At 36.0% G+C, this 27,529-nt stretch overlaps 1 protein-coding gene across 1 annotated transcript in view; it reads right to left on the bottom strand.

Annotated features, from left to right (window-relative positions):
- HPSE2 (heparanase 2 (inactive)) overlaps positions 1-27,529 on the bottom strand; it is a 655,107-nt gene that overhangs the window by 228,539 nt on the left and 399,039 nt on the right. The window contains exons 4-5 of the mRNA XM_032882617.1: positions 21,394-21,567; positions 8,312-8,483 (exon numbers count right to left, since the gene is read on the bottom strand). Coding sequence (XP_032738508.1) covers positions 8,312-8,483; positions 21,394-21,567 — 346 coding nt within the window. The remainder of the gene's footprint in view (positions 1-8,311; positions 8,484-21,393; positions 21,568-27,529) is intronic.

Raw genomic sequence — 27,529 nt, 5'->3', positions numbered from 1 at the left:
GAAGGTCTCTGATAGATGAGGAGAAACTAGCCATGTGGCAAGCAGGGAGAACACTCTAGAAGGAAGAACATATGTGAAGGTCCCCAAGTAAAGAGAAGCCTAGCACATACTAAGCCAATGAGGCATGAGTGAAGTGAGAAAAAGAAAAAACTGAAGAAGGTAAGAATGAAGAGCTAGGCAGCAGTCAGATTATTCACGGCAGAGCCTTGTAGACATGGTAGGGAGATTGAATTTTATTCTAAAAGTAATAAAAAGTCACTAAGAGTCTTTAGCAAGAGACTTAGGTTATGTGAATTATATGTTTGCAGAAGATTTTCTGATACCTGAGTAGTGAATAGATTAGAGAAGGCAAGAATGGAAGCAAGTGCACTGATAACAAGACTGTTAATGCAATCCAGGTTCCAAACTCTCCAAATGATAATTCTTTTGTTATTGTCTGCTCTATCACCATCCCTCCCCCAAAGTTGTCCAGACATGCTCGTGGAACACTAGTCTCTCAAGATGGTTCTGAAAATAAGACTCTGGTCAAATAAATGTAAGAAATTCTGCATGCTAACTCTCCTTCTTGGAGATTCAGAATGTAAACTAATGTAGTAAATGTGTCAGGAAGTGTTTCAGAACATTTGTGTATCCCAGTATTTCTCCGAATTATTGGACCATGGAACGTTTTATCTCTCCTCCCCCAACATAATGTTAATATTCTGAAAAACTGATATTCTCCAGAGCACACTTAAGGAAATGGTACCATAAGTCCTTCTAACCAAGAGTTAACTCATTGTTCTTGGTTAACTGAGACCCCATTTCTCCACTTCCCTATCAATTATTTCAATGGTTTAGACAGTATTGTCTGACTCCACATACATTATATGATTTCTTCTCTCCATTTCTACCATCTATTTTCTGTCACTTGTTTCTTTAGTTTTACATTGTAAAGGTTGATAAAGTTTTCCTTCCTTTCAGTAACCATAATTTTCTTTATTTCTGGATCTGGATCTTCTGTGAGACAGCTGTTGAGTGTCTTGAAATGATCCTCTATATTAGTAACATTTTATCTCAAATTTTCTATGTCTGTCTAAAGCTCTGTATATGGGAGATTTCCTCTTCCAATTATTTTATTGGACTCTTTTAAGAGCTTTTTGGAGATATGATTCGATACAAATTTATTTAAATGTACACTTGAAGTGTACAACTCAATAGTTATTTACAGAGTTGTGGAAGCACTAATACAATCTAATTCTAGAATATTTAATTTCAGAAAGAAACCCTGTACCTATGAAGACTCACTTTCCATTTCCCCACAATCTCCACCAGCCCTGACCCACCACTAATCTACTTTTCGTCTCTATTGATTGCCTATTCTGTTCATTTCATATAAAGGAAATCATACAATGTTGGTCCTTTTGTGACTGGCTTCTTTCTGCTAGCATAATGTTTTCAAGCTTCATCCATGTTGTAACCTGTATTGGTATTTCATTTCTTTTTATTGTCAAATAATAGTCCAATGTATGGATACGCCACTTTTTATTTATCCATTCATCAGTTATGGATATTTGGGTTGTTCCTACATTTTGGCTATTATGAATAATGCCACGATGAATATTTATACATGTTTTTATGAGCATACATTTTCATTTCTCTTGTGTATATTGCTAATCATAATGGTAACTCTGTGTTCAACTTTCTGAGTAACTACCAGACTGTTTTCTGAAGCAGCTGCACCATCTTACAGTCCCACCAGCAGTGAATGAAATTTCCAATTTCTCCAAGTCTTCTCCACTATGTATTCTTTTTCTTTCCTCCAATATTTATTCTTGCTTATATTTGTTTATTTTGACCCTCCCAATGGATATGAAGTGGTAGAAGTGGTATCTCATTGTGATTTTGATTTGCATTTCCCTAATGACTAATGATACTAAGCATACATTCTTGTGCTTACTGGACATTTGCATAGCTTCACTGGAGAAATGTCTGTTCAAGTCCCTTTTGCTCATTTTTTAAATGGGGTATGTGTCTTTTTATTGTTAATTTGTAAGAGTTCTTACTGTATATCTTGGCTACAAGTCACTTATCAGATATATGACTTGCAAATATTTTCTCCCATTCTGTGTGTTCACATTCTTGATAGTATCATTTGATACACAAAACTTCTTAATTTTGATGAGGTCCAATTAATCAATGCTTTTTTTTTACTTATGTTTTTAGTGATGTACCTAAGAAATCACTGTCTAAACTTCACTGGACTTAATTTTAGTAATTGTAAGTTTAGTTTTAAAAAACATCTTTTTATTCTCTTTCTACCTTTTTTTCCATAGAAATGTGTTTTTATTTGGTAAGTACAATATCTTCCCATATCTTTATAAGAACACTAATTTCAAATTTTTATTTTTAAAATTCTGATCTTGAATTATAATTCTTCTGGGTCAGTTTTTAAATTTATTTATCTTAGGTTTTCTTTTTCATGCTACTGGTTTCCTTCTTATGTATTGTGATCTTTGGCTATCCATATTTAACAAGTGAGGACTAAGTAGATTCTTCTAGGTAGCAGGTACAGATTTTTCTCAGCTGTTGAATATTTAGGCTTTTTAGATAAGTCTTTCCTTTCACTAGGATCTTTATTTTGTGGTCAGAGCTTGTTCACCAACACACTTCACTTTAGAGAGGGAGTAAGGTAGGGCACAGACAGCCTTTGGGCTAGGGTATATGCTTTATCTCAGTGATTTACTATGCAGGATCAACTCCATTTTAGCGAAACTAGCTTATCCCTAGGCAATCCCTCCAATTTCTTTGGTGAAGGCTTCTAAATCTTGGGTTGGAGAGATTGAGCTGTCTTTACTCTGTATGGGCAGTGTAGAGGACTTAAAATGATGGAGGGGAAAGCTGAGCTATAAGTATAGTTCCACTGCAGACAGACTTTTATATAAACCCCTTGGCTTGGTCCCCCTTATTCACTCCAACCCTTCCTGACTCTGAGGCTATCTGCTAGGTGGACTAGCTATCTTTTCCCAGAGCCTATGTTCTCTGGGTTGCTACTTCCTCACTCTGCTTAATCTGTCAAAGGCCTTCCATCTGCTTACTGTCTTAGAGAAACCTGTCAAAAATCTCTCATCTGCTTATGATCCCTCTGTTGTGTGTTTGTTATTATGGATTTATTCTTTATCAATTTTTAATAGGAGTTGGGATGGTAGTTCCAAGAGGAAATGGAGCTTGTGCTCAGGTCACTCTCCTGAAGTTGAAGCACACCCAATATTTCTTAAAGCCATCTTTTGTTGCTCCAGGTATAGTATTCCCTGAATATGAAAGTATGTTCATCTTGGCGTCATTTCTTTTGAAAAGCTCCCTTTTCTGCATGTGATGGCCCTTGAAAGAGAGAGATTAACTGTCCAAAAGGAGGAAGTCATCCTTTATTAACACTCTCACCCCCACTTTACTGAGATATCCATCAATAAATCATATCTACCCTAATTTCTCTCTATCTTCTCTGCCATTACCTTAACCCAGTCTACCATCATCTTGTAATGAAATGGAATTCTTACTGAGCTCTTTTGACCCCTTACTTTTGTACCTTGAAACCTATTTGGCACAGAGAATAGAGCAGATTTTAGTATATGTCACTGCTCTTACAAAAACTCTGTAGTGGCTTTCCATTGCTTATAGAATAAAATACACAACTTCTTTACCATGGTATACATAGTCCAGTAATGATCCTGCCCTAGCCCATCTGTGTGTTCTCATCTTCTACCACTCTCTTTTTGCTCACTATACTCCACATCCTTCTATTCCTCAAATGCTTTACCCTTAGTTCTGATTCAGGACATTGACAAACATGACCTAGAATCTGTACCTACAGTTTTCTTCTCTCTACTCAAATACAAAATAGATGTTCAATAAATATTTATTGAGAGGAAATTTAGTAGTCATCTCACTAGGATGTAAAGGTCTCAAAAAAAGGCCCAATAAACACACTTTCTGTGAATTTCTGTTTTTCTTGACATGCAACATCGGCAAAAATAGATTAGCTCCTTACTCTATAGCAGATACAGCAACAAACTCGAAATAACTTAAATGAGCCTAACACTGAAAATTTAAACTTTAGGAAGCCTAGATGGAAATGAAATGTGCAAGGGAAGAAACAGAAAAGACTATCAATAAGAACGCAGACAAGAACAATTTTAATAAAAATGAACTTCTGAAACAATAAAAACATGTTTCAAAGTAATAAGAAAAGCAACAGATTAAGATAAAATTGTCATTATATAGATGATGTGTACAAGATTACAAAAGAAAAACAGAAAACTGATATAACACTAAAAACCAGTTCTTACCCTTTTAGATTAAAAAAACCTCACTGACTACTGAGCCAGGCATGGCTCAGGTCATTAAGCATCTGCCTTCAGCTCAGGTCATGATCCCAGTGTCTTGGGATGGAGTCCTACATTGGGCTCCTTGCTCATCGGGGAGCCTGCTTCTCCCTCTGCCTGCTGCTTTCCTGCTTGCACACACACACACTCTCTCTCAAAATCTTAAAAAAAAAATCACTGACTAAAATGGCCAGTTCACAAATGAGGAAATGAAAATAATAAAACAAGCATTTTATTAGGTACTTCCCATATGCTAGTCCTGAAGAAATAAACATGAAGATTCTATCTCTGTCAAACTGGAGTTATATCCTAATTGGGAAGGTAATTCTGTTTAGTCCTATAACTACCTAAGTAAAAAAGGTTAGTTTTCTAAAACTGAAGCTAAATATAATGATTTATATAAATCACCACAATTTACTTAAATCACTATATAATGATTTTCAATGCTTCACAATCACATTTGTGCATACTGATCACATTCAAATTGAGGAATTTAGACCATCTGTTGAATAAGACAGTATTCACTCAACAAGCATTTATAAGACACCTACTATATTCATAGGTTCTGAGGCTAAATGAATAAAACAGACTAGGTCCTGGTCCTAGTCCACAGTCTACCAGGGAAGGCAGATATGTAAATAAATAATTTATCAATACTTTGATAAGTGCTAATGAAAAAAAAATACAAAAAACAAAATGCTATTATAAGGACAGAGGAGGTGATAAAAAGTCCTGCCTGAGAATGTCAGATAACACTTATTAGAAGGAGGAAAAATGAGAGGAGAGTAATATTGCAAAGAAAATGACACAAAATAAAAAGGGGCAAAGGTAAAAAGTGTCTAACCTCTCCCCAAATTTACATATACTTTGACGTAGCTAAGGGCAGGCTGTGCACAGAGGTATAGCTGATTACTAGCTGCAAAGTGAGGCAGTCACTGGACCCTATAGGCCAGGGGTGCTTGTGAAAGCATCTGGACTTCAAGCAAGAGAGATCTGACCACATGTTGTATTTTTTTAAAAAAACTACTCAGAAAATCTATATGGAGAAATTATTAGAGTCTGACACTAGACATAGAGAAACCATTCAGGAAGAAGAAGGATAAGGTTTAAAATAAAATTGAAAAGAAGATGGGATGTGAGTGATACTAAGAAGTCAGAAATAACAGAAGTTAATAATTAACTAATGGACTATGTGAAAAAGGAGAGGAATGAATGTAAAATGGCCTCCTGGTCTGCACCTAAGGCAAAATGGTTATAGTGTTATTAACCAAACCTGGGATGGGGGAAAGTAGACAACATAAGGTTTTGGAAGATGTTCAATTCCTTTCATAGTTAACAGAATTCAAATTTAAATAGTCATGAGGCACAGTCTTGCATTAATTAAAATAGAGTAAATTTTTAAAAATGGCTATAATCACTGCTGTGGGGTATTGGGGGAAAAGATGTACTAATACATTGCTGCCCTACAACCTGGTGAAGTTGTTCTGAAAAGAAATTTGGCAACAAATAAAAAAGTCATAAAAATTACCATGTTCTTTGACCCAGAAACTTTTTGGAATATAGCCCAAGGATATAATTCAAAAGAAATACAAAACCTATTTGTATAAAGATGTTTATAGCTGTGCTATATATTACAGACAAAAACTGGAAACAGCCCAAATGCCCAACAGTGAGGGAACGTTTAAGCAGACTTTGGTACATTAATGCAATGGGATATCTTATTGCTATTAAGAATGACAAATATGAGAACTATGTAGAAATAAAAAAGGGCAATATAAAGCAATGAGTTAAAAATGCAGAACTCAAAATGATGCATATAGAATGATCGTAACTATGTAAAATTATATCTGTATAACCAGGAATACTGGAAAATACTACCGAGCTGGTAATTTAGAGTGCTGACATTTTTGTTATTGTTGGTTGAGTTGCTGGGAATGTTTATGTGTTTCAAGTTAGAATTCACTATATATTTAGTACAATCACATTAAGAAAGAAAAATCTCCATTTTTTTCTAACACATAAAATTTTAAAAAGTGCTCATCAGTACCTTCCCTTTCCCTAAGTGATTTTCTCTAGTCTCTTGAGTCCTATTAGTTTTTGGATGTATGAGGAAGTGGACCCCACACATATTCCATGACCTCTTAACTTAATCAAATCCCACCCCTTATAGTCATTCATAGAACCATGTAACTTTCCTTGGTATTGTTCTAGTTTTAAGATCAGTTAATTAATGTCTATGTCTCCCCCATCACTTTGCATGCTCCATGAGGGCAGAGAAAGTATCTGTTTTTGTTTATTATTACAATCCTAGTTCCTAATGTAATACCCAGAACATTGCAGTTAACTCAAGAAACATTTGTAGGATGAATAAATGATTAACCCTGTAGGTCATGTTACTGAGAGGGCATTGTCAATTCCATGACAATACACTGATCAAATCATTAAAGAAAAAGGACAATCCAAAAGAATAACTACATGGGTTAAAAAGATAGTTACTGGCCTTGCTTTATTACGTATTATGAACTATGTATTAATAAAGTTCTATACATGTGGTTCCTATCCCTTAATTGTAACACATAAAATGAAATCAGCCTCTCCTTCTCCATCACACACACACACACACACACACACACACACACACACACACAGTAATTTCAAAGATCAGTGAAAGTATGCAAAAGGAAACTAAGAGCTGCATTTGTGGATAGGGACCAAGGTCATGAAATTGCTGTGTAAAAAAAGGGGAAGTTGCTCCTGAGAGAGAAGGGAAGAAATGAAAAAGGTGGGGGGAAAGGACTGGAGCTGAACTAAGGGCTTAGGGATACTTTGTAAAAAGGAAAATGCCTACGATTAAATTTTGGATTGTTAATATTGTTACAGTGTTAATCCATGTGCCTTCCCAAACCTTTAGTGATGTCTGCTATGTTCATTGTCTTAGATTAAGACTAAGCCACCACAAAAGGGAGGGTAGAATTAAAGAGCCATCAAGTCACAAGGGCCATCTTAGAGGTTGGCCAAGGTTTCCCTCCTCTGATAATTTCTGTTTGTACTTGTATAACATTTATCTAACCTCATTTGGAATGTGCACTTCACTGGTACTCATCTTTCAATTTTTCAGGAATAACTATAGCTATCTCAGAGTATGACAGGATTGCACATAACAGGTGCACCTTGGTGCATACTCTGTGCTCCAGGGGAACTTCTGACTCTCCCAACATCATAGTTCCGACCCTTTCTACTCCAGTCACATCTCCACTTTAGGTCCTGGATTCAACATACAATTCAGCCTACCTCCTACCATTCCCTCAGATGTTCCCTCCCACCCTGTATAACTGAATCTAACTTACTTGGATTCGATCTGGGCTGGCCCAGCAATAGGACTGGGCACAGAACATTTAACATAGTGACTCATCCATAACCAGTGCTTAAAGATGATTATTAGATTCAGTCAAAATCAATTAAACATGGTAACAATTCTCTAGGATATCTTCTAATGAATCTATCAGTTAAGTAATGCTTTTATCTAAAAGTAGCATTAGTTTTTCCAAACTTTTTAGTCCAGCTATATTGGCCAGGGTTTTGTCAAGCTTTACTTTCTATAAGTGGTCATAAGAAAAAAGTAATAATATTTTGACTTTTTAAAAATAAAAATGTGATGAAATGCTATAATATTACATGCACTTTTTAAGACAATGTAATCCCCTTCCACCTGCCCAGGAGATTGTGATATCCTTCCCCAGTCCCATTACCTTCTGCTGACTATGGAAAGCCTGGAGAGATGCAAAATTCTTCTGCTGTTTGATGGAGAATCACTGATTTAGAGCTGGGGAAGTTACTATGAAAAATGTCTCTCCATCCTTCTTAAGACCACAAATAACTTGGAAAAGTACAAATACATTAATTCATTATATTTATGAATAGTCTTACAAGAACTGCTAAAAAATATGACCTACCCATCTAGGAGGGCAATGACGTTCTTCCTGGGCCGCCCAATATTAGGGCCATATAAACTGGCTCTGGAGTAAATCCGGATGGGTTGCAACAGGCTCTTCAGCTGGATGTAATCCTTTCCCAACTGGCTGCCGTTTACCGCCCGGCCATGCATGGTTCGATAGTTATTTGGCTCTAGATTAAAAGCAGACATGCAAGTCAGAGTTGAGAAGGGTAAGACTCTGCCAACCCTTTCCTGTCCACAGACTTTCTTCTTTTTTCTTAACAATGTGAATAAAATAACCAAAAAGAGAGTGTAAGCTAGTTTAACTTGAAGAACTATCATAACAAAAAGTTAAATGCCATTTTAGCATTCTACTCATTTTCAAACAATCTTCACATAAGATCACCTAATCCACAAGACAGAGATGTGCTGATTTTTGGGTGATACTTTATAATGAATGGTCTACTGGACTGAATAGTGTCCCCCAAAATTCACATCTACCTGTAACTTCAGAATGTGACCTTATTTGGAAATAGAGTCTTTGAAGATGTAGTTAAGATGAGGTCATATGGGATTAGGACATGCCCTAAATCCAGTGACTGGTGTCTTTATAAAAGAATGAATGGCGAGGGGCGCTTAGGTGGCTCAGTGGGATAAGCCTCTGCCTTTGGCTCAGGTCATGATCTCAGGGTCCTGGGATCGAGCCCCGTGTCAGGCTCTCTGCTCATCAGGGAGCCTGCTTCTCGCTCTCCCTCTGCCTGCCTCTGCCTACCTGTCTCTGTGTGTGTGTGTGTGTGTGTGTGTCTCTGTCAAATAAATAAATAAATAAAATCTTAAAAAAAAAAAAAAGAATGAATGGAGAGGGAAATTCAGGTACACAGACACACTGGGAAGAGGGCCATGTGTCGACAGAGGCAAAGATTGGAGGGTTGCTGCTATGCCAAGGATTGCTGGCAGCAGCTACTAAAAGCTAAGAAAGAGACAGAATAGATTCTCCCTTAGAGTCTCCAGAAGGAATCAACACTGGCAATGCTCTGATTTCTGGCTTCTGGTTCCGTGAACTGTGAGAGAATACATTTCTGTTGTTTTACACCACCGAGCTTACAGTAATTTTTTATGAACAGGCTTAGGAAACTGATACAAATAGTAACAAAGACAGCTTTATAAAGATGGCCATTGAATCAAAAAGAAAAAAGTCTTCATGTTCAATAACAAAGTGGCTGGGTGAAATGATTTAGAGCACAACACCCTCCCTCAGTTTCCATTAACTTGGTACTTCTAAAAGAACAAAGAAAGTCCTAAAAACCAGCAACTCCACTGCTGGAGGGAGCTAACTTGATTTGGAATTAAGCACATGCTCCAGGTAAGGCCAATACCTTGGATACCTTAAGATTTTGATACTGGTAGTGCAGCAGACTTTCAGGAAATTTAACAGGGAGATTTAGGGAATAAGTCAGTCTCAGTGGGCCTTGATAAGCTCACACATATGATATTGCTCTTACCACTGTGTCTCCTGACTTAAAAATAGTTTATCTGGAGTTAATGTTACTCCCTTCACTATATTCTACATGGTTTCCTCAATGTAAAATGTCCAGCACATGCAGGAACACATCTCTGCATGTGACCAGACCCACTAATTAAATGTAAGTAACTCAGTTACTGCAGTCTCAGATGGACAGCCTCACTATTGCAGATCTGTAATTTAAATGCATACCCCTTGTAGTCTGGAAGGCTGTGTATGCTCTGGAGAGACTGGAGAGGGCACTAACTATCCATGTACTTGCAGATGATTGTGAAACAGCACATTTATAAAGGAGACATGAGAAGGCATGCCAGAAAGGAGAAGCCCGTGAGAATTAGAAACTGTTTGAATTTGGAATATGTTCTCCAAATCACACACAGATCCATTTGCAAAAGATGGAAGCCTTACTGGTGCAAGGTAAGCACAACCTCTAATCAAACATTGTCTCACCGTTAAGCTATGATGACTCAGGGACAACCTTTAGGAAGCTGGTCTTAAGAAATGATTTTAAAAAATAGAAAAACTTAAGATACATCAGCAGCTACACAATGCAAGACTTTACAGAGTTATTCCATGTAAATTGCTAAACAAACAAAAAAGAAACAACAAAACAACTTCTGGGATGGAGGATTCAGAATCCAGAGTTGTTCCAACATATTAGTTAGAATGTATAGTTTTCAACAAGAACAAAAATCACAGCATGAAAAGAAATAAGATAGTGTGATCCATAAACAAGTAAAAAAGCAGCCAATAGAAACTATCTCCTAAGGAACCCAAATGTTAGACTTCATGGGCAAGGAATTAAAAACTACTATTATAAAGATGTTCAAAGAACTAACAGGAATAATATAAAATTAAAGGAAAGTATGATTGAAGAGACAGAGTTTATAAAAAAAGTTTTCAAATGGAAATCTTGGAACTAAAATGACTTTTCACATATAGAGGAACACAAGGAAATTATCAGCTGAATTTTTACCAGAAATAATGGAGGCCAGAAGACTGTAGGATGACACACTCAAAATGCTAAATTAAAAAAAAAAAAAAGGCAGCCAAGAATTCTATATGTAGCAATCTATCCTTCAAAACTGAAAGCACAATTTAAACCTTAACCAGAAAAACAAAGGACAGAATTTGATGTGAGAAAATCTGCCTTACAAGAAATGAGAAATGGACACTTTCAGGTTGAAAGGAAATGACACCAGATGGTGACTCAAAGTGACACAAAAGAATAGAGAACACCAGTAATGGCAATTGCATAGGTAAATATAAAAGACAGTTGAAAATATCCATTACTCTTTTCTTAACTCATTTAAATAACAGTTACATAAAACAGAAATTATAAAACTGTGTTATTGGGCTTATGATACATGAAAACATAATATTTAGAATAATAAAGGCGCAAAGGAGGGGGAAATTGAGTTCTATCAGAGCAAAGTTTCTGTAGTTACCTGGAATTAAGTTAGTATTATTCTAAAGTAGATTGTAATGAGTTCTGATGTGTTACAATAAGAAACTACTATGAAAATAAAAAACAAAATAAAAACAAAGAAATTAAAATAATATTTTAGACAATATCTTCTCTGAATAAAAAGGTAGTACAGGAGAAACAGGAACAAAAAATGAAATAAATGGAAAACACCACGATGGCAAATATAAATTCAACCATATCAACAATTACATTAAATGTAAATGGATTGAACACTCCAATTAAAAGCAGAAATTTTCAGGTTGAATAAAAATCTAAGATCCAACTAAAGAGACAGACTTTAAAATAAAAGACACAAATAGGTTGAAAGTAAAGGATGAAGAAGATATGCTATGGAAACATGTAACCATAAGAGAGTTGGAATGACTATACTAATACCAGATAAAATAGACTTTTTAAGGCAACAATGTTTTTTTTTTTTTTTAAGATTTTATTTATTTATTTGAGAGACAGAGATCACAAGTAGGCAGAGAGGCAGGTAGAGAGAGAGGAGGAAGCAGGCTCCCCGCTGAGTGGAGACCCCCGATGCGGGGCTCGATCCCAGGACCCTGAGATCATGACCTGAGCTGAAGGCAGAGGCTTTAACCCACTGAGCCACCCAGGTGCCCCAAGGCAACAATGTTTAAGACAACAATGTTACTAGGATAATGCAGGGCATTTTATAATGATTAACAGACAATTTTTAGGAAGATATAACAACTATAAATGTAGACATACCAACAACAGAATACCTGAAGCATAATTAAAGAGAAAAATAGAAAATCCAGCAATAATTGGAGACTTCAATACCACATTCTCAGTAACTAATAGAGCAACTAGACAGAAAATTAGCATTGATATAGAAAACATGAAAAACACTATCAGCCAACCTGACCTGATTGATATCTATACAACATTCCACCCAACAACAGTAGAATATTCATTACTTTTTTTAGTGCATATAGAATGTCCTTCAGGACACACCATATGGTAAGACATAAAACAAGTCTCATCTATTTAAAAGGATTAAATAATATAATGTATGTGCCCTGACTAGAACAGAATTAAAAGAGAATTCAAACAGAAAGAAATTTGAGAATCTATAAATATTTGGAAGTTAAATAATCCATGAGTCAAAGAAGAAATCACAAGGGGAATTAGAAAATATTTTTAATGAAATTAAAATGAAAATATAATGTGTAAAAACATATGGGATGACACCAAAGGCACAATCCATGAAAGAAATAATTGATGAACTGGACTTCATTAAAATTAAAAGCATTTGCTCTGCAAAAGACAATGTTATGAGAATGAGAAGACAAGACACAAACTGGGAGAAAATACTTGCGAAAGATATATCTGATAAACAACTGTTACCCAAAATACACAAGGAACTCTTAAAATTTAGAAACAAGCAACCTGATTTAAAAATGGGACAAAGATTTCAGTAGATACCTCACCAAAGGAGATACACAAATGGCAAATAAAAATATGAAAAGATTAAAAAAAATGAGAAATGTTCCACATATGTTATCAGGGAAATGCAAATTAAAACAACAATTAAGGATGCCTAGGTGGCTGTTTGGGCATCTGCCTTCAGCTCAGATCATGATCCCTGGGTCCTGGGATCAAGTACCACATCGGGCTCTCAGCTAAGTAGAGTCTGTTTCTCCCTCTACACATCCCCCTCTGCTCATGCTCTTTCTCTCTCACTTACTCTCTCTGTCTTAAGTAAATAAATTTTTTAAAAATCTTAAAAACAACAACAACAACAAAAACAATTAAGCACCACTACATGCCTATTTGAATGGCCAAAATTTGTTAACACTGGCAGCACCAAAAGCTAGGTAGAATGTGGGGCAAGAGGAATGCTCATTCATTGCTGGCAGGAGTGAAAAATGATATGGTCACTTTGGAAGAATTTGGTGGTTTCTTACAAAACAAAACATATTCTTACTATATGATGCAGCAATTGTACTCCCTGTTATTTATGCAAAGGAGCTGAAATCTTATGTCCTCATTTTGACTACACATGAATTTACAGCAGCTGTATTCATAATTGCCACAACGTGGAAGAATGAAGATGTCCTTCAGTAGATGAGTGGATAAATGAACTGTGGTACATCTACACAATGGATTATTATTCAGCACTAAAAAGAAATGAGGTAACAAGCCATGAAAAGGTATGGAAGAACCTTAAATGTATACCAGTAAGTGAAAGAAGCTAATCTGTAAAGGCTACATACTGTATAATTCCAACTATTTGACATTCTAGGAAAAACAAAATTAGGGACAGAGTGAAAGAGTAACAGTTGGCAAAGTTTAGGGACAGGAAGGAGGGATAAACAGATGGATCACAGAGGATTTTTAGGACAGTAAAAACACTTCTATAACACCATAGTGCTGGATATATATCATTGTACATTTGTCCAAATCCACAGTACATTCACACTAAAGTGAACCATAATATAAACTACAGACTTAGGGTGATTACAATGTATTATTGTAGGTTCACGAATTATAAAAAATGTCTACCTTTCTTTCAAATTTTCTGTAAACCTAAAACTGTTCTCAAAAAGTGTTTTAAAAAATTAGAGGAACAAAGAGTGAAAATTTGGCCATCTGAAAACCAAAAAGAGAAGCCTCAGAAGAAACCAGATCTGCTTATACTTGCTGATCCTGGACTTTGGACTTCTAGAACAGTGAGAAAATAAATTTTTGTTGTTTAGGAGAAAAAAAGACTCCCATATTAGGAAAAAAAATGATCTCAAATTAACAATCTAAGCTTCTATCTTAAGAAAGCAGAAAAAGAAGAGAAAACTAAACCCAAACCAAGAAGGAGTAAGACAATAAAAATTAGAGTTGATATTAATGATATTAAAAAGGTAAGAGAAAATCAATAAGAGCAAAAGTTGGTTCTTTGCAAAAGATCAACACAACTGACATACTATTTTCTAGACTGACCAAGAAACAAAAGAGAGAAGTCACAGACTACCAAAATTAGGAATGAAAGAAGGAACAAAGGACCTCACAGTAATTAAAAAGATTAGGGACTACTATGAACAACTTTATGCTATTAACTTAGACAACTTACATAAAATGAAAGATTTTCAAGAAAGATACAAATTACTAAAACCAACCCAAAAAGAAACAGAAAACCTGTATAGGCTTATAACAACAGAAGACTTTGAGTTAATCATTAATATTTCCATGAAGAAAGCCCAGATCTCGAAGGATTAATTGGTGCATTCTATCAAATATTTGAGGAAGAAATAATAACAATCCTTCATAAACTCTTCCAGAAAATGGAAGAAAAGGAAACACTTCTGAATTCATTTTATGAGGCCAGTATTCCCCTGATACCAAAGTCAGACAAAGATATCATAAGAAAAGAAAATTAAAGATGAATGTTTCTCATAAATATACATTCAAAAATTCCCAGCAAAATAGTTACAGATTGAATTCAGCAATACATAAGAAGTATTACAATACAATGGCCAAAGGGGATACACAAGACTGATTTAATATAAAAAACCCAACTAATGTAAAATATCATATTAATGTCTGACCTAAAATACAGTATCACCTCAATGGTGCAAAAAAAGAGGCATTTGACAAAATCCAACACTCATTCCTGATAAATATTCTCAACAACTGTGAATAAAAGGGAAATTTTTCAATCTGATAAATAGTATCCTAGAAAAACCCACATATTTAATGATGAAATACTGAATGCTTAATGGTAAAACATTATACATTGTAGTGAAATATTTAATGTTTTCTCCCCAAGACTGTGAACAAGCAGGAATGCGTACTCTTGCACTTATCTTCAACATTTGTATTAGAGATTCTAGCCAGTGTAGTCAGACAAGGAAATAAAAAATATCTAAATTGGATAGAAAGAAGTAAAACAGTCTTTATTCTCAGACAATATATCCTGTATATAGAAAACCTTAAACAACTCACACACATGGGATGAAAAAACACAAGATCTAAAAAACATGTTCAGCTAGTCTGAAGGATAAAAGATCAATACATAAAATTAACTGTATTTCTAAATACCAGCAATGCACAATACATAAATGAAATTAATAAAATAATTCCATTCATAATTGCATGAAAAAGAAAAAATACTTAAGATTAAATTTCATCAAAAAAGTGCAAAACTTGTTCACTAAACTACAAAACATTGTTGAAATTAAAAGTTGAATAAATGGGGAGATAATCTATGTTCGTGGACAGGAAGACTTAATATTATTAAGATGGCAATTCCCTCCAAAATGATCTATAGATTCAATGTTATCTCTATTAAAATTCCAGCAGGTTTTGTTGAGGAAATTAAATGCTGTGTGGAAATGCAAACACCTAGGATAGCCAAAACAATTTTAAAAAAGAACAAAGTTGGAGGATTTATATTTTCCAATTTCAAAACTCATTACAAAGCTATTATACTCAAGACAAGGTAGTGCTAGTATAAGGACCGATGTACTGATCAGTGGCACAGAATTAGGAGTCCAGAGATAAATCCAGTTTTGGTTTACTTTGACAAAAGTGTTAAGAGAATACAATAGGGATATTGTATAGACTTTTTTTATATTGTATAGTCTTTTAAATAGTGCTGAGACAATTTGATATCCACATGCTAAAAGATGAATTTAGACTCAAACTTCATAATATCTTCAAAATTAACTTGTAATGGATCTTATACCCAAATGTGAAAGCAAAAACTATAAAACTTTAACAGGAAAATATAGAAAAAAAATTTTGTGGTTTAGAGTTAAGCAAAGAAATGATACCAACAGTATGATCCATAAAATGAAAAACTGATAAATTGAACTTTATCAAAATTTAAAACCTCTGTGCTTCAAAAGATGCCATAAAGAAAATGCAAAGAGAAGTTACAGACTGGAGAAAATCTTTGCAAATCATATATTTGACAAAGAACTTGTATCCAGAATATATTTAAAACTTTTATAACTCAATAATATGGTAACTCAATTAAAAGGGCGGAAGATTTGAGTGGACATTTCCCCAAAGAAGATGTAAGAATGGCTGATAAGCACATGAAAAGACACACAACATCATTTGTCATTAAGGAAGTGCTAATTAAAGCCATATTAAGATACTACTTCAAACTCACTATAATGGTTATAATCAGCAGACATTAACAAGTGTTTCCAGAGATGTTGAAAAACTAGAATCCTTATACATTTCTAGTGAAAATGTAAAATGGTAGAGCTACTTAGGAAAATATTTGGCAGTTGTTAAAAAATAAACATATGGCTAAAATTAACAAGTCAGGAAATGACAGATGCTGGCGAGGATGCGGAGAAAGGGGAACCCTCCTACACTGTTGGTGGGAATGCAAGCTGGTGCAACCACTCTGGAAAACAGCATGGAGGTTCCTCAAAATGTGGAAAATAGAGCTACCCTATGACCCAGCAATTGCACTGCTGGGTATTTACCCTAAAGATACAAACGTAGTGATCCGAAGGGGCACGTGCACCCGAATGTTTATAGCAGCAATGTCTACAATAGCCAAACTATGGAAAGAACCTAGATGTCCATCAACAGATGAATGGATAAAGAAGATGTGGTATATATACACAATGGAATACTATGCAGCCATCAAAAGAAATGAAATCTTGCCATTTGCGACGACGTGGATGGAACTAGAGGGTATCATGCTTAGCGAAATAAGTCAATCGGAGAAAGACAACTATCATATGATCTCCCTGATATGAGGGAGAGGAGATGCAACATGGGGGTTAAGGGGGTAGGGGAAGAGTAAATGAAGCAAGATGGGATTGGGAAGGAGATAAACCATAAGTGACTCTTAATCTCACAAAACAAACTGAGGGTTGCTGGGGGGAGGGGGGTTGGGAGGGGGGGTGGGGTTATTATGGACATTGGGGAGGGTATGTGCTATGATGAGTGCGGTGAAGTGTGTAAACCTGGCGATTCACAGACCTGTACCCCTGGGGGAAAAAATATATGTTTATAAAAAATAAAATTAAAAAAAATAAAAATAAAAAAATAAACATAAACTTACCATATGAATTAGCAACTCTACTCCCCTCCTAGGTATCTTCCTAGGAGGAAAAAAAAGCAAATATCCACACAAAGACTTATATGTGAATGTTTATAGCAGTATTATTTATCAAAGCCCAAAAGTAGAAACAATCCAGATGTCCATCATCTGGTAATTGGAAAAGCAAAATGGGATACATAGCCATACACTGGAATACTATTCAGCAATAAAAAGGAATGAGCTACTTTTATATGCTACAACATGGATAAACTTCAAAAACATGCTAGGTGAAAGAAGTCAGATGCAAAAGACTATTATATAATCCAATTAAAGAAAGTGTCCATAAAAGACAAACCTATAGATGGGAAACAGATTAAGATTTCCTGAGATTGGGCACGGTTACAGGGATTGATGGCAAATGAGTATGAGGGAACTTTTTGGAGTGATGGAAATGTTCTAAAATTGGACTTCCAAGATGTTTGTTTAAGTATATAAATTTGAAAATGAATTGTGAAATGAAGAGGAAGGAAGGGAGAGAAAGAAGGTGAGAGAGGGCAAAAGGAGAAAGTGAGAGAACAGGATAGGAGGGACTGAAGGCAGAGGTACATTAATTCATTGTCACAAAAAGAATAGGGTCAAGTTGAATACTTCAATTTGAATTACTAAAGGGCAAAAATGTATGAGAGAACATAATGATGAACTGTTTTCAAATCTTATTACCTATCTTCTCTACTAGAATGTAGGCAGGGTTATTTACTCTGATATCTCTCAAAAATATAAAAATATTTTATATCTCTACAAAATATTGTACCTTTGGTACAATACTAGGAAGTTAATAAATATTTGTTGAATGAAAGTTGAAGGAAGTGAAGAAAACTAAGAAGTTTTAGTACCATTAAAAAACCCTCATAGAGTAATAAAATAGATTACCTGCTTTTCTGTTAGAAGTCCCAAATGCATCACATTGCCTGATTTCAAGCTATATTACAAAGCTGTTATCACCAAGACAGCATGGTATTGGCACAAAAACAGACACATAGACCAATTGAACAAAATAGAGACTCCAGAAATGGACCCTCAACTCTATAGTCAATTAATCTTTAATAAATCAGGAAAAAATATCCAATGGATAAAAGACAGTCTCTTCAATAAGTGGTGCTGGGAAAATTGGACTGCTACATATAGAAGGATGAAACTGGACCACTCCCTTACACCATACACAAAGATAAACTCAAAATGGTTGAAAGACCTCAGTGTGAGATAGGAATCCGTCAAAATCCTTCAGAAGAAGATAGGGAGTTACCTCTTCAACATTGGCCACAGTAACTTCTTTCAAGACATGTCTCCAAAGGCAAGTGAAACAAAAATAAAAATGAACTTTTGGAACTTCATCAAGATAAAAAGTTTCTGCACAGCAAAGGAAACAGTCAACAAAACTAAGAGGCAGCTCACAGAATGGGAGAAAATATTTGCAAATCCCATTACAGATAAAGGGCTGATATCCAAGATCTATAAAGAACTTCTCAAACTCAACACTCAAAAAACTAATAACCCAGTCCAAAAATGGGCAGAAGACATGAACACTTCTCCATAAAAGACACACAAATGGTTAACAGATACATGAGAAAATGCTCAACATCACCAGCAATCAGGGAAATACAAATCAAAATCACAATGAGAAATCACCTTACACCAGTTAGAATGGCCAAAATTAACAAAACAGGAAAAAACAAATGTTGGTGAGGATGTGGAGGAAAGGGAACCCTCTTAATCTGTTGGTGGGAATGCAAGTTGGTACAGCCACTCTGGAAAACAGTATAGAGGTTCCTCAAGATGTTAAGAATAAACCTATTCTATGACCCAGCAATTGCACTACTGGATATATACCCCAAAGATACAGACATAGTGGAAAGAAGGGGCATGAGCACCCCAATGTTCGTAGCAGCAATGTCCACAATAGCCAAACTGTGGAAGGAGCTGAGATGCCCTTCAGCAGATGGATGGGTAAAGAAGATGTGATACATATATACAATGGAATATTATTCAGCCATCAGAAACAATGAATAACCACCATCTGCATCCACATGGATGGAACTGGAGGTGATTATGTTAAGTGAAGTAAGTCAAGCAGAGAGACAATTATGATATGGTTTCATTCATGTGGAACATAAGCAATAGCATGAAGGACCATAGGGGAAGGGAGGGAAATCTAAAGGGGTAGAAATTAGAGATTGAACCATGAGAGACTATGGATCCCGAGAAACAATCTGGGGGTTTCAGAAGGAAGGAGGGTTGGGGGAGAGGGTAACAGGGTGATGGGTATTGAGGAGGGCATATGCTGTGATGAGCACTGGGTGTTATACTTAGCTAATGAATCATTGAACACTGTATCAAAAACTAATGATGGGGGCACCTGGGTGGCTCAGTGGGTTAAAGCCTCTGCCTTCCACTTGGGTCACGATCCCAGGGACCTGAGATCAAGCCCCACATCCGGCTCTCTGCTCCGCGGGGAGCCTGCTTCCTCCTCTCTCTCTCTGCCTGCCTCTCTGCCTACTTGTGATCTCTGTCTGTCAAATAAATAAATAAAATCTTAAAAAAAAACCCTAATGATGTATTATACAGTGGCTAACTGAACATAATAAAAAATTTTTTTAGTTTTTTATAATAAAAATTTTTTTTTAAATGCTCCAAGTTCCTGACATAGATCTAGCATTTACTGCTGTCTTTACCAATTCTCTTTACCTTTTTCAATGTATTTCCTCACCTAGGAAGTGAGGAAATACTTAAAGGGCTCTTCATTTAGCACTTTAAGATCCAAATAGAAGAGTATTTGGACTTGCTATGTAAACTAAATACTATGTAAAAGTAGGATGACAAAATTGTTAACAATTACAAATAAACTCCTAAGGAGGTAACTCAAAGGTTTTTGTCACCAACTGGTGGCAGAAAATATGCATTGTATGCCCTTTAAAATAGAAAAGACAAACACAGTATTTTTCTTTTTTTTGGTAATAGCAGTACTGAGGTAAAATTTACATCCATATAATTCACCAAATTAATGTATTTAATTCAATGGTTTTAAGCATATTTACACAGTTGTGCAATCATCACAACAAATTTTAGAACATTTTTTTCACCCCCAAAAGAAACCTCAGACCCTTTAGCAGTTACCTCTCATCTCAGCCACCCCTAGCTGTAGGCAACCACTAATCTACTGTCTCTTTAGATTAACCTATTTTGGACCTTTTATATAAATATGTGACTGGGTTTTTTCATTTAGCATAATCTTTTCAAGGTTCATCCATGTTCTAGTGTGTATCAGTGCTTCATTCCTTTTTTGTGGTCAAATAATATTCCATCATATGGCTATACCACAGTTTATTTATCCATTTATCAGTTGATGGGACATTTGGGTTGTTTCCACTTTCTGGCCCATATGAATAATGCTACCACATATAAATTTTTCTGTGGACATATGTTTTCATTTCTCTTAAATATATACCTAGGAGTAGAATTGCTAGGTCATTTGGAACTCTATATTTAACTTTTGAGGAACTGCCTGACTGTATTCCAAAGTGGTTACACTGTTTAACATTCCCACCAGCAGTGTATGAGGGTTCTGATTTCACCACATCCCTGCCAACAGTTGTTATCCTTTTTTTATCATGAGCATCCTAGTGGATGTGAAATACTATCTTATTGTGGTTTTGATTTGCTTTTCCCTGATGGCTAAAGATGTTGAACATCTTTTCATGTGTTTTTTTGGCCTTTTATATTTTTCTTTGGAGAAATGTCTATTCAGATCTTTTGGCCAATAGTATTCTTTCAACCGTTTCTTTCATTGTCCTTAATATGAAGTGAAACAACACAGCAAATGATACCACAGTTCCAAGTAGGTGTAGATTCACTAAATCTACTGTACTTCACTATTTGGTCTTTTCCTATTTAGAAGGTCAATTCGGTGGCCAAATATTCGAAGTGTTTTCTGGGCTAGTACTCTATAGATAGTCTAACTGAGGCTATACTCCAGACCAACTTATTTTTTTATCTTGTCAATTCAGAGGAAATAACATCCTTACTCACCATTTCCCAGTTCCCAAGAAATGTTGTACTTTTTGCTGGCGCTGTACTTCAACAGACTCAGGGCACTAGAACTGTTCCAGGAGTTATTGGGATTACGACGCAGTGCATTTAGAGCAAATATCAGGTGGAGTCCAGAGCAATCAGCAAAGTTATAAAGTTTGTCTAGAGACCTGGCTGGGAAGAAGCAGGAAAAGAGTTGTAACTTTAAAATCAACATTCCAACAAAAGGAAAATATTAGCTACTATAAAAACCCTTTCTATGAGCTTCCTGCTAATTAATTCCTGCTAGGAATTATGCAGAGAGGCTTCAAAAGCATTATGTTACCTCTTGGTTCAGGGTATATATATATATATATATATATATATATTTTAAGATTTTATTTATTTGACAGAGAGATCACAAGTAGACAGAGAGGCAGGCGGAGAGAGAGGAGGAAGCAGGCTCCCTGCTGAGCAGAGAGCCCGACGCGGGACTCGATCCCAGGACCCTGAGATCATGACCCGAGCCGAAGGCAGCGGCTTAACCCACTGAGCCACCCAGGCGCCCCGGTTCAGGGTATATTTTGAAGTGATTTTAGAAAGCAGCACACAGAATTCTAGAAACAGGTTGCAAATTAGCAACCAAGTCTAGTCCATAGAAGGTTTTACTTGTTAACAACAACAACGACGAAATGGAATTGTTAACATTTAAAAATGGAAGGTATCACAAAGTAGCTCGATTTCTAGCTTCTCTTGAAAAATAAGACAATCTGACACTGCTGGGTCTGTATTCCTTTGTGAAATGATAGGAATAGTGTTGGGAGGGAGGCCAAGAGAGACGACTTGGAGGTAAGTCTTGAATATAGCTCAGCCTAGCTGCACTTCAAAAAAAGTTTACTCAATTCCACATTTCTAATATTTTTGAGAATGGAAACACCATTAGTGTAAATATATTCATTGTCTTTTTGATCCCTGATACCATCAACTCTACTCACCATGTGTCCCATACCCTTCCCATTCCTTCATATCTATTGTCGCCATTCTGGTTCTGGCTCTCATTTCCACTTGCATGAATTATCACAACAATATCTGTGCTTGCCTGTCTAGATTCATCTTCCTTCCAATCTCTTTCATCAGTTTCACTCACCTGTGAAAACCTTAGTGGGTTTTTAAGACTTTCCTTCCTTAGTTCAAGGACTGTACAACTCAATCATAATTTTCCCCCAACTTCAAGTCTATTATCATCCAAGAGTTCTTTGTTGGTATCACCCAGTTCTATCTACTATAGAATCCCTTGCTCCACTAGCGTTTGCTCTAATTATTCTCCTCATTTGACATGCCCTTTCCCTCTTTTAAACATATCCAGATCTTACTTGTCCTTTTGGACAGTGTTTTACAAGGTACGGATGATATGACTTTAAGTGCTAAGTAGATTGAAAAAACAATTTAGGTTAATAATTATGTATAGGCGTTTGCATTACCCTAGTATTCGTTATCCAAATCCTTAGAGCAGGTTTCCTCAAATGGGGTTTTGTGGAACACTAGGGGGTTCTACAAAAAATGACAGAGTGTCCAAGGTGCCTTATTAACAATTGTTGTAAGTCCTTCAGTCTTGGAAAGCAGAAGCACGATCACTTGGTTGAGTCCATTATCAGTTTTTGATGCGGGGTATGGGGAGGTGCCATTTTTTTCTTCTTACATATATGAGAAAGTATTTTTTAAGAAGCACCAAGAACAAGGACAGAAGTTCTCTCGTTTCAGCTGAAAATAAAAATCCATGGGAACTTATCTGACATTCAACCCAGAGTCTAGTAACTATGCAACAGCAAAAGGCATAGGTTTCACATTAAAGAAATAAGCTTATTTATTTTTAGCTCCAAAGTAGAAATTAAAATTAAAATGTGTTTATAAGCCTATTAAAGTGGGAAATTGGAGGGGGAAAAGAACCATGAGAGACTGTGGACTCTGAGGAACTAACTGAGGGTTTTGGAGGGGAGGGTGGTGGGAGGTTGGGTGAGCCTGGTGGTGGGTATTGTGGAGGGCACGTATTGCATGGAGCACTGGGTGTGGTGCATAAACAATGAATTCTGGAACACTGAAAAGAAATTTAAAAAATAAATAAAAATGTTTTTATAAAGCCTATTAAAGTGATCATGAAACCAATAGATGTGTATATTAATTTTACAATTATCTTGCATGAGCTTGACCAAGACACTCATTAAGAAAATAGCTTCTTTCAAAGTCTTATATAAAATTGTGTCTCAGGCTATAAATTTATTCATATTGCTTTGACATAAAGTTTTATTAACTCTACTACTCAACATTGTTAATTTATTTTCACATTGAGAACAACATTAATTATATTCATAAACTTTATTTAAGCAAGTCTAACAAGTCTGCCTTTAGAAAAATTATATCCCATTTTGGCTTAAACCAGTTATTTAATAAAAACATATTATGTTTGCCTGTAAGTTTTCAAATTCATGAAAAGGAAAGAAAGGGACTAATTTCAATAAAGAAAGTTAATGACTTGTTTTTTCTTTTTCTTTTTAAGAAAGGTTGTCTAAGAAGTTATTGTTAATTTTGCCTTAAATCTGGATCTGATTTTATTTTTTTTAAGGTTGGCTTTATTGGAGTCCAATTTACATAGAGTAAAATTCACTCTTTTTTTCCCTCCATCACCCAGTTACTCCATCCCCCCACCTCCACTCCTCCAGCAACTCTCAGTTTGTTTCTATGATTAAGAGTCTTATGGTTTGTGTGCCTCTCTGATTTCATCTTGTTTTATCATTTTCTCTCTTCCTCTATGATCTTCTGTTTTGTTTCTTAAGTTCCCAAATGAGTGAGATCATATGATAATTGTCTTTCTCTAGCTGACTTATTTTGCTTAGCATAATACCGTCTAGTTCCAACCACATCATTGCAAATTGTAAGATTTCATTCTTTCTTATGGCTACTATTCCATTGTACATATATACCACATATTCTTTATTGATTCATCTGTCAGTGGACATCTCAGCTCTTTCCATAGTTCGGCTATTGTGGACATGGCTGCTATAAACATTGGGATGCCGATACCCCTTCAAATCACTACATATGTAGGTAAATGGAGTAAGACTTCTTTGGGGTAAATACCCAGTAGTGCAATTGCTGGGTCATAGGGTAGCTCTATTTTCAACTTTTTGAGACACCTCCATACTATTTTCCAGAGTGGCTGCACCAGCTTACACTCCCACCAAGAGCATAAGAGGGTTCCCCTTTCTCTGCATCCTTGTCAACATCTGTCATTTCCTGACTTGTTAATTGTAACCATTCTGACTGGTGTGAGGTGATAGCTCACTGTGGCTTTGATTTGTATTTCCTTGATGCCGAGTGATGTAGAGCTTTTTTAAATGTGTCTGTTGGCTATTTGTATTTCTTTGCAGAAATGTCTGTTCATGTCTTCTGCCCATTTTTTTTAATCTTTCTTTGTAACTTAAAAAAAATTAATATATAATGTATTATTTGACCCAGGGGTACAGGTCTGTGAATCATCAGGCTTACACATTTCACAGCACTCGCCATAGCACATACCCTCCCCAATGTCCATAATGTAGCACCCTATCCCTACCTCCCCACCCTCCAGCAATCCTCAGTTTCCTGAGATTAAGAGTCTCTTATGGTTTGTCTCCCTCCCAATCCCATTTTGTTTCATTTTCTCCCTCCCTAGCCTTCATGACTTGTCACTCTGCCTCTCAAATTCCTCATATTAGGGAGATCATATGATAATTGTCTTTCTCTGATTGACTTATTTCACTCAGCATAATACCTTGTTCCACGCACGTCATTGCAAATGGTAAGATTTCAAGTTTTTTGATGGCTGCATAGTATTCCACTGTATATATATACCACTTCTTCTTTATCCATTCATCTGTTGGTGGACATCTAGTTTCCTTCCATAATTTGGCTATTGTGGACATTGCTGCTGTAGACATTCAGGTGCCTGTGCCCCTTTGGACTACTACATTTGTATCTTTAGGGTAAATACCCAGTACTGCGATTGCTGGGTCGTAAGGTAGCTCTATTTTCAACTTTTTGAGGAACCTCCATGCTGTTTTCCAGAGTGGCTGCACCAGCTTGCATTCCCACCAACAGTGTAGGAGGGTTCCCCTTTCCGCACATCCTTGCCAACATCTGTCATTTCTGACTTGTTAATTTTAGCCATTCAGACTGGTGTGAGATGGGATCTCACTGTGGTTTTGATTTGTATTTCCCTGATGGCTGGTGACGTTGAGCACTTTTTCATGTGTCTGTTGGACATCTGGATGTCTTCTTTGCAGAAATGTCTATTTATGTCTTCTGCCCATTTTTTGATTGGATTATTTGAGTGTTGAGTTTGAGAAGTTCTTTATAGATCTTGAATATCAGCCCTTTATCTGTAACGTCATTTGCAAATATCTTCTATTCTGTGAGCTGCCTCTTAGTTTTGTTGACTATTTCCTTTGCTGTGCAAGACATTTTTATCTTGATGAAGTCCCAATAGTTCATTTTTTGCTTTTGTTTCCTTTGCCTTTGGAGACATGTCTAGCACAAAGTTGCTGCAGCCAAAGCTAAAGAGGTTACAGCCTGTGTTCTTCTCTAGGATTTCGATGGACTCCTGTCTCACATTTAGATCTTTCAACAATTTTGAGTCTATTTTTGTGTATGGTGTAAGGAAATGGTCCAGTTTCATTCTTATGCATGTAGCTGTCCAATTTTCCCAACACCATTGGTTGAAGAAACTCTCTTTTTTCCACTGGATATTTTTTCCTACTTTGTCAAAGATTAGTTGACCATAGAGTTGTCCATTTCTGGGTTCTCTATTCTGTGCCATTGATCTATGTGTCTGTTTTTGTGCCAAAACCATACTGTCTTGATGATAACAGTTTTGTAATAGAGCTTGAAATCCAGAATTGTGCTGCCACCAGCTCTGGCTTTCATTTTCAACATGCCTTTGGCTATTTGGGGTCTTTTCTGGTTCCATACAAATTTTAGGATTATTTGTTCCAGCTCTCTGAAAAAAATTGATGGTATTTTAATAGCGATTGCTTTAAATGCATAGATTACTCTAGGTAGCATAGACATTGCAACAGTATTTGTTCTTCCAAACCATGAGCATAAAACATTTTCCATTTCTTTTTGTCTTCTTCATTTTCTTTCATGAGTGTTCTATAGTTTCCTGGGTACAGATCCCCTGCCTCTTTGGTTAGGTTTATTCCTAGGTATCTTATGGTTTTGGATGCAATTGTAAATGAGAATGACTCTTTAATTTCCCTTTCTTCTGTCTCATTGTTAAAGTATAGAAATGCAACTGATTTCTGTGCATTGATGTTATATCTTGATTTTACTGAATTTCTGTATGAGCAATTTTGGGGTGGAGTCTTTTGGGTTTTCCCCATAGAGTATCATGTCATCTGCAAAGAGTAAGAAGAGTTTGACTTCTTTGCAGATTCATATGACTTTTTTTTTTTATAAACATATAATATATTTTTATCCCCAGGGGTACAGGTCTGTGAATCACCAGGTTAATACACTCCACAGCACTCACCTTAGCACATACCCTCCCCAATGTCCATAACCCCACCCCCTCTCCTAAAACCCCTCCCCCCAGCAACCCTCAGTTTGTTTTGTGAGATTAAGAGTCACTTATGGTTTGTCTCCCTACCAATCCCAACTTGTTTCATTTATTCTTCTCCTACCCCCTTAACCCCCCATGTTGCATCTCCACTTCCTCATATCAGGGAGATCATATGATAGTTGTCTTTCTCTGATTGACTTATTTCGCTAAGCATGATACCCTCTAGTTCCATCCACGTCGTCGCAAATGGTAAGATTTCATTTCTTTTGATGGCTGCATAGTATTCCATTGTGTATATACACCACATCTTCTTTATCCATTCATCTGTTGATGGACATCTAGGTTCTTTCCATAGTTTGGCTATTGTAGACATCACTGCTATAAACATTCGGGTGCGGAAATTAAAGAAGAATTGAAAAAATTCATGGAAACAAATGATAATGAAAATACAACAGTTCAAATTCTGTGGGACACAACAAAGGCAATCCTGAGAGGAAAATATATAGCGGTACAAGCCTTTCTCAAGAAATAAGAAAGGTCTCAGGTACACAACCTAACCCT

Source organism: Lontra canadensis, unplaced genomic scaffold (assembly GCF_010015895.1).
Source record: "Lontra canadensis isolate GAN:19392208 unplaced genomic scaffold, GSC_riverotter_1.0 scaffold3, whole genome shotgun sequence".
Lineage (NCBI taxonomy): Eukaryota > Metazoa > Chordata > Mammalia > Carnivora > Mustelidae > Lontra > Lontra canadensis.
This window is presented reverse-complemented; position numbering and strand designations above follow the sequence as displayed.